The sequence below is a fragment of the Drosophila teissieri genome, chromosome X (assembly GCF_016746235.2).
Source record: "Drosophila teissieri strain GT53w chromosome X, Prin_Dtei_1.1, whole genome shotgun sequence".
NCBI classification, from domain to species: domain Eukaryota; kingdom Metazoa; phylum Arthropoda; class Insecta; order Diptera; family Drosophilidae; genus Drosophila; species Drosophila teissieri.
The window spans coordinates 10,283,177-10,292,010 of NC_053034.1; the positions used below are offsets into that span (position 1 = coordinate 10,283,177).

At 41.6% G+C, this 8,834-nt stretch overlaps 2 protein-coding genes across 3 annotated transcripts; both read left to right on the forward strand.

The window, feature by feature from the left end:
• The first annotated feature begins 804 nt into the window (after nt 1-804).
• On the forward strand, nt 805-6,577 carry LOC122623032 (E3 ubiquitin-protein ligase ariadne-1). Of its 2 annotated transcripts, none has more exons than XM_043801921.1 (8): nt 805-957; nt 1,517-2,140; nt 3,296-3,451; nt 3,514-3,570; nt 4,097-4,746; nt 5,092-5,215; nt 5,278-5,504; nt 5,577-6,577. In XM_043801921.1, the coding sequence occupies exons 2-8, from the start codon at nt 1,922-1,924 to the stop codon at nt 5,656-5,658; spliced, it is 1,515 nt and encodes a 504-aa protein (XP_043657856.1). In that variant the 5' UTR covers nt 805-957; nt 1,517-1,921; the 3' UTR covers nt 5,659-6,577. The 2 variants fall into 2 exon arrangements, with proteins under 2 accessions (XP_043657856.1, XP_043657857.1); XM_043801922.1 differs by having other exon boundaries at nt 927-1,063.
• Nucleotides 6,578-7,564: 987 nt separating this feature from the next.
• LOC122624773 lies at nt 7,565-8,120 on the forward strand. Its single transcript, XM_043804471.1, has 2 exons — nt 7,565-7,641; nt 7,707-8,120. Exons 1-2 carry the CDS (start codon nt 7,635-7,637, stop codon nt 8,078-8,080), a joined length of 381 nt encoding a protein of 126 aa, XP_043660406.1. The 5' UTR covers nt 7,565-7,634; the 3' UTR covers nt 8,081-8,120.
• Nucleotides 8,121-8,834: the final 714 nt, after the last annotated feature.

Sequence of the window (8,834 nt, forward strand, 5' to 3'; positions counted from 1 at the left end):
TATGACCGCATTCTGATTAAAGCAGCCAGCTATTTATATTTACCTAAAGTCACAAAACAACAGTTGTCAGGTGTTGCAATAAAAATATCATATACTGTAGCATAATACCTTTAGTGAAATTAAATAAGGCGCCGATTGCCAGTGCAACTCTGTTAAAATCGATACGAAAGTATTGATGCTATCGATGTTTCCATATCCATACCAATATCAGTGTGCACGTTGACAAATGTAGTTTAAGTAACGGTACTTGGGGACGGTGAAAAATGGAACATTTGGGGTTTTCCTAGTTTAAATTTCTCTCTTCTTCTTAAATCTCTTTCATCTACATATATATATTTTTAACGTATCTAGTATATGCTTTGACTGTATGAGTAGAGGGTATAATTATAATTATACTATTCATATAGGATTCCGTTTTTTTAACGCCTACAACCTTGCTGGAATTGCATATTTAATAATTAAAAGCTTTCGTTTATTTCAATAAGGTTTGTGTCACGGCTTAGTATTTGACAATGTGGTTCGTGTCTTTGAATTTAGCGCTTCTGATTTTGGACTGTAAGTCGATTTTCTCAAATACTGTTTCTGTTAATTTAACGGAATTTTCAAGACTGTCTTATTTTTATAAATAAGCTGAAAAATAAAACAATAAGCACTCATAAGAAGCTTAAATGTTTCTGAATCTACTGTTTCGCAGATGCAGATAAGACATCGACGCTATTTTGACGCATATCGATAGCAATTGAAAATAAATAGACGATTCAACGGAACGGCTGATGAAACAGGCGGTTATCGGAACGAAAGTAAATGGGAAAAAAGCACAAACAGGCGCACGCAGCTCTCTTTCGCACACACTTTACTCCACTGTGCGAGCGCGTGTGTGTGTGTGTTATTTTTTGAGAAAAGCAAAGAGAGCAAGTGAGAACCAACACCGATGCAAATCATTTTGTTGGCTTTATGGTTAGTTTTCCGTGAAAATTCAATTTAAATTGTGCATTGCAACTGAGCTTGGCGTCGAAGTCAAGCCCGATTTGTGAAATAAATTAGTGTTTTCCCCTCATCAAAAGTGCGTAGAAAGACAACAAAAAGTCATAAGCTTTTCGAATGTGCCTTTGCGTGTGTGTGCGTGTGTGTGGCAATACACACGTTGTGTGCGCATGTGTGTGCGCAGTGTGCTGGTGTGTGTAATTACCTTGAAAACAAAATAATCTGCTCTGAAAGAAAAATGCATTTGTGTACATAAGTTTGTTGTTTTTTTTTTTTTTAATTTTGTCCTATCGACTTTTTGCCGATTTGACATGATTAAATAGTGCGGGCACACGCATACACACATTTAACATAGTGTTATTTTGGCTTTTCTCTGTTAAATCAGCAGTTTGCCCATGTTAAGCGTGCAGATCAGTGTGGCCGTCCTGCTGAGAAATACCGCCGCCAGTATGACCGCGACACGGCCCAGCAGGCTCTCCTATTGTCATTAGAAAATCTCACATATGCATTTTTCATTTACCAATAAAAACAGCCAGCACGCAGCGTTTCCAACCAGCAGAGAATAAAACAAGTTAGTGCACAAAAAGAAACAGGAGCTGTGCACAAACTGCACCGAGCAAACGCAACTGGCCACGCCATTGTGAGGGCAACAACAATAACAACTGGCGAAAAGGGCTGCGCAAAAACGTAAACAAAAGCAAGTTGAAAACGGGGCAAAGAAAAAGGCAAAAGCAAATGCAAATGCAAAAGTAAAACCAAAGGAAAGCCAGTGGAAAACAAAGCCTCGAAAGCTGAAGACAAAGAGGAACGGAAGTGGAGCGGGGAGGCCAACGAGCGCAAGAGGAACAGGAAGAGGAAGAGAGAAGAAGGAGCAGCAGAAGCAGCAGCAGCACCAGCAGCTGAAGCAGAAGCAGAAGCGCAAAACAGAATCCGAAAAATGGACTCGGACAATGACAATGATTTCTGCGATAATGTCGATTCGGGCAACGTTTCCTCGGGCGACGACGGCGATGACGACTTCGGCATGGAGGTGGACCTGCCGAGCTCCGCGGAGCGCCAGCTGGACCAAGATGACTACCAGTACAAGGTGCTCACCACCGATGAGATTGTGCAACACCAGCGGGAGATCATCGACGAAGCCAATCTGCTGCTAAAGGTATGTCAAAGCCAAAAGCTAGCGAGTACAGTGAACGCCCGCTAGTACAACTGTGCATCCATAACTCTCATAACACATGACTCTCAATCCTAGGTCAGCCCTAAAGTTGCATTCTTTACCCAGTGCAGACAACAACGATAGGCCAGCAGTCACCTTTAGTTGCTCATACAGTCAGGCCTTCCTAGCACAGATCTTGCAAAGAATATGTTCACTTCCGCTTTCGTTGGCGCTTGCGGATTGCAGTGAAAGCCAACCTGTACAACCATCTGTTTTCGCCCCTTATACAGTCTATACTTTGCCATAGTTTAGCAGAGTCTGATCACTTCTAGAAATGTTCACCTATCAAAAGCATCACTGTGCTGTTGCACACAGTGCATTTGGGCATGTGTATCCGCGCATCTCACTCCCCACCCCTCGCTCTTGCCGCCCACCGCCCTGCCTGGGATCTGGGATGAGCTGAAGGTCGTCCGCTGATGACTGCCAGTGCCAGTGAAATCGGAACACAAACACCCAGGCGCACCCAAGGTCGCCAGATCCGCATCCCATATCCGCATCAGCAGATGACTTGCCAAAAGTTCACTATCAAAGTTTTCACTTTCCCAGCTTTCGGGGGATTCCCTTGGAAGAATAGAAATTCAGGAATTGTATTTGTAATGAATTACTAAGATCTAATTGAAAAATTTCCTATAATCCATGTTTCATTGACTTTAGAAACATCTGAAAATCTTACATTGCAATAATAAGCGAAATTCACTTAGCTCGGGTGTTAACTTTCAGCATTAACACGCCTTCGATTGATACAGATAAAGTATCTAATTGTTGGTTAAATAAAGCAGCTTTGAGTACCTCTTTACTCTAAAAAATGTTACATATGTATGTAATTTTTTGTCGATTTCCAGAAAATCGTTTAGATAACCAATTGGAAATCCAATTGCTCCATAACGCAGATTGCACTTTATTGCTACTGATAGTTATAGTGGTTCAACCATCCTAATGTACGTACATATGTATGTAGCTTCTGCTGCTGATCGCAAATGATTTGGCATTGATTTCGAGGCCAACTGGGATGCAGCCGTGCTCCTTTCCCTCATGCCAGACCCATATATTTGCCCACATTCACTGACATTCGCTTTGTTTCGTTCTCTATGGCCACAGCTACCCACACCCACTGCGCGGATACTGCTTAATCACTTCAAGTGGGACAAGGAGAAGCTATTGGAGAAGTACTTCGACGACAACACCGAGGAGTTCTTCAAATGCGCACACGTCATAAATCCTTTCAACAACGCCACCGAAGCGGTCAGACAAAAGGTGAGCCAAGTGATTAAGACTTTATTTGATGTCTCATCTAATGCATTTTTTCCGATTTTCAGACCACACGAAGTCAGTGCGAAGAGTGCGAAATATGCTTTTCACTGCTCCCGCCAGATGTAAGTTGCCATGGAGAAGGGATGGGTGCTGCCATGACCTAATTGTAGTCTAGAATACATTTCCCGCTGACCAACCGCAAATATTTTGGGTGAAATTCGATTTTGTACCTAGTCTATGGTGTCTTATCTTGTGCTTGGCTGCACAAATCTATAATATTCTAAAAGTACTTGATTTTTGCTATATCAATTATTTTATTGGCTTACGTTATCAATAATTTACTTGATTTATAATTGTGGATTGCTAAGGGATATACATGTAGTGGCCTAAGTATATTTTATATTATAGACTAGCAGCAAAGCTGACTAACAAATACTCGGGCGTGGGCGTATCAAAAGTTTGAAATTACCCTGAGCTGTGTAGGTGCTTTTAAATTGTTGTTAGCTTGCCCATCAAGCTCTTATAGTTCCAGAGATCTCTAAGTTTATGCAAAATTCCGAATAATATATAATTTATATATAAACAAGTTGAAACTACAATATTACCTACAATTTGGACTAATCACTCTTTTCTCTTTGTTCAATTTAGTCCATGACCGGGCTGGAGTGCGGACACCGCTTCTGCATGATCTGTTGGCACGAGTATCTGTCAACGAAGATCGTGACGGAGGGTCTGGGCCAGACCATTTCGTGCGCGGCGCACGGCTGTGATATACTGGTGGACGACGTGACCGTCACCAAGCTGGTGATGGACGCACGGGTGCGGGTCAAGTACCAGCAGCTGATCACCAATAGCTTTGTGGAGTGCAACCAGCTGCTGCGCTGGTGTCCGTCCGTTGACTGCACCTATGCGGTGAAGGTGCCGTACGCGGAGCCCCGTCGCGTCCACTGCAAGTGCGGCCATGTCTTCTGCTTCGCCTGCGGCGAGAACTGGCACGATCCGGTCAAGTGTCGTTGGCTGAAGAAGTGGATCAAGAAGTGCGACGACGACTCGGAGACGTCCAACTGGATCGCGGCCAATACCAAAGAGTGTCCCAAGTGCAGCGTGACCATTGAGAAGGACGGCGGCTGCAACCACATGGTGTGCAAGAACCAGAACTGCAAGCACGAGTTCTGCTGGGTCTGCCTCGGTTCCTGGGAGCCGCACGGCTCCTCCTGGTACAACTGCAACCGCTATGACGAGGACGAGGCCAAGACCGCCCGCGATGCTCAGGAGAAGCTGCGCTCCTCGCTGGCCAGGTGGGTAAATCGACTGGGAATTGTGTCGCAGGATTAGAATCACTTGTTAAATGATAGTAGTTGTGTACTATTTGTTTTGCTTTTCGCACTTCGCTGATAATGCTTTTTGTGCTTGTTCATTAACGGCGTATTTTATCTGTCAATTTGTTTTTTTTTTTTTAAAGATAACGATCAGCTGATGAATCAGCTAATATTTGTAATTAAATTTTATCACTGATAAACCTGTAGAGCCATAAATGACGAGCAATGTTAAAAGTTGTCAAGGCAAAACACTACGCTAGTACGCATTAAAGTGAAAGTCATTCAGGACTTCAACTGATATATTATCTTCTGCTAAATCCACAGATATCTCCACTACTATAATCGCTACATGAACCACATGCAGTCGATGAAGTTTGAGAACAAATTGTATGCATCTGTGAAGCAAAAAATGGAGGAGATGCAGCAGCACAACATGTCATGGATTGAGGTAAGTGGTGAAAATTCGTGACCATAACAATGCAGATTCATGCAGACTTATTGCAATTGCAGGTGCAGTTTCTGAAAAAGGCTGTCGACATACTTTGCCAGTGCCGTCAGACTCTCATGTACACGTACGTGTTTGCATATTACTTGAAAAAGAACAATCAATCCATGATATTCGAGGATAATCAAAAGGACTTGGAGTCGGCAACCGAGACGTTGTCGGAGTATTTGGAACGTGATATTACATCCGAGAATTTGGCTGATATTAAGCAGAAAGTGCAAGATAAATACAGGTAAGAAAAAGCAAGCCATGTCTCCGACATACAAACGAATCATGCTCCAAACATTTGTTTTCATTCGATTAGGTATTGTGAAAAGCGGTGCTCTGTTCTGCTGAAGCACGTGCACGAGGGGTACGACAAGGAGTGGTGGGAGTACACAGAATGACGAGAGTCATGGCTGGATAACTAAGCTAAGCCTAGCGGCAGGCAATCGGAATGTAGTGCCCGCTAAACGCCTCCACATCCAGCATCCGAAATGCACCACACACTGTCCCCATCCACATAGCGACCAATACCCACCCACCCTCACACACACACACCTACTCCCACACCCACACCGAAATCGAAGCCGAAGAAGTTGAACAGAAGTTAAGGATAATGCAGAAGCTACACAGAAAGGCAAAAGGAAGGAAACACGGAACTCCCACATGATAAATCCCCCCACACAAGAGTTGCAAAGCAAAATTGAAGCCATTTCAGAAACACTGTGAAGCCAGAAGGAAATCAACATAAAACCGTAATATATATGAATATATATAATGATATATATATTTCTTCGTAAAGAGCAGCAGCAGCAGCAGGACACGAAGCAGGACAGGATCAGATAGACACTACCACACACATACACACACACACAGAGAACCAGTCACAAGGATCAGCAGCAGCATATATATATAGTAAATAATCAACAGTTACAAACTTATTTGATGTTAACCGATTGCAAAGAGATCTTCATGTTATCAAAACCTAAAGAAAAACGAAACAAAAAATGAAAAATTAGTGAATTCAAAGCTACACGAATGAGAAACCAACAATAGAACCTAAACTTATGTGAAATAAACTACACATGTAAGAAACACTCGCCCAGCTTCCTTCCCACCTGCCCAACTTCCTTCGACCTTCTACGTCCCGTTCTAAACCCGTTTAGGCTTGAGGTTAGCGTTATTGTTCTTTAGTTTCAATCTCAGACCCAGTTCGATTTTGAATTTCGAATTTCTTCCAGTTTGTTAAGCTTTTTTTTTTTTGTAATGATTTTCCCTCTTTTTATTTTGTTTTCTGTTCAATAAACAATTGTGCCTAGCATATATGGAATGAAAATGTTTGCAATTCGATCGGTTAGGCCTTGTTTTCGTGGCGGGAGCAGACCTCTCGAATATTGTAAATGCCTAACGGAGCCGGGTGGATCGGCGCATCAGTGCTCCCAGCTCCAGCCGCGATTCAAGTAATTCAAGTGAACGTTGCTCCAGCACAAAGCGAAGAACATGCCGAAACCCGAAATCCGAAACACACACACACTAAGTTATATATAGACGAGGAGTGTATAGTTGATGGGGAGGGAGATGGGGTCCCTGGATCCTTGCAGTGTCCTCCTCCTCCTCGAATCGTTGTATATAAGAGAACAGTTTTGTCCATGGTTTCCTAGCCCGCCCACAAAACACACAAATTGACGCACGTACATTACGTGCACGTGCGGTACGTGCAGCACACCCATAGAACATAACTCGACTTGCCACGCCCCCGCTACGAAGGCGTCGGAGCCTTTTACCATGTTTCCGTTTTCAGCATTCTCTATATTCTTAACAACAATAAATGAATAAATGAAGAAACAATTATATTTATAAACAAACTAAAGCTAAATGGAAAACTCATTGACATTAAATTGATGTAAAAAGTTAAAAGTTGTTCGAATTGAAAGAAAATGAAAAAACAAAAAAATACCATAATGTGGAATACAAAAAAGATATATAAAAAAGCTGTAAAAATTATGAGAAACTATGTATGTATAATTAAAGATGAAATGTTGCAAAAATTAGTGAAAATAAAAATTTAAAAAATCTAGCCACCTGTTTTGATGTGATTGCATGTACATACGAGTATGTACATATATGCATAATCGTAGTATATAAAAAAGCAACCCCCAATAGGTTCATTTAATCGTAAATCACATACTTATTATTATCACTGAAACACACATAAACCGCTGGTCGTTTTCCAGGAATTCATACAATTTCTTATTTATTTCTTTATTTGTTTCTTACTTATTCAATTCTCGGGGGCAGAAAAAGCTATAAGAATGGGCCACAATCATGTTTCAAAATCATTTGTAGTCGACACAGCCGCCAGCACTGCAATACAGATGAGATGAAGAGTAAGCCTGTTTTGGTCATAACACATTGTGCAAATAATACTCACTAGTTCTCAACTTACTCGCAGTTCTCGGAGTTATAGCCCTTTTCGTCATATGCGCATGTGCGTTTGGCTTGCCACAGCTGGGACAAATCCTTTGGACCAATAAGTATCCTCCTGGCTATGGCCCAGTAGTAACCGGCATAAAGGCAGCCATCGCCCTAACTCCTTGCACTCCCGAGCGAACTCCCAGTACCTATAACTTCCGCTCGAATGACGAATGCAACCGGAAGTGTGCCGGACATTGTGCCAGCTGCAATTCGACGTGTATCTTCAGCCACCGATGCGTCTGCGGAGCTAGCACCTACTGCACCTGGGATCCCGACACATCCAAACATCGGCCAGGAGCTCCGATCCCACAAGTATGCGAGCCCATTGAGAACTTCATAGGACGCTATTAACGTGTACTAATAATTAATTACAAAACAATTGAGTAATAAAATCCACAGCATTCTGTATCAACGGTGTAATCTCAAACTCTTGAGCTACGTCGAGTGTCTCGACTATTAGATACCTGTTACTCAGCTAATGCGCTTGTTTCCGAGATTTTGCATGAACGTCACCTGACGGCAGTTACAATAACATGCAAATACGAAATTCCATTTACACTTCAACAAATTCTTACCAGCGCCATACAGATCTCAGCGCTATGGATGTTGTTGAGTTTTCTTCAGAACTAGCGATGTACATATGTATGTATGTACATATATCTGTATTTGTTTATTTTTAACTTACGCACAGCTCTATGAGAATGGGCCACACTCTACTTGTTCAGATCAGTGGTAAAAATCATTTACAAAGAGAACAAAATTAGATGTTTAGTAATATATGTGAACCATTATTTATTGGTATGCTTCACAATACAGTATCCATTATCCTCCTTTATTAGTACCATTAAGATATAGATGGTATATGAACTGAACATTGCGTAAACTTCTTATAAGTATAATAATTACTCGGAATATAGAGACAGATAAGAGTATCCATCGCAAAATGCACGTCACAGAAACTAACAAACAATTACTTATACTGATAAGCAATTCACAAAAATGCAGTCTAATAGGAATATGCTAGAATATATATTAAATTTACTAAGAATACATTTGAATCTACTTTTCTACGTAATGAACTTTACGGTCACGCGATTAATATGAA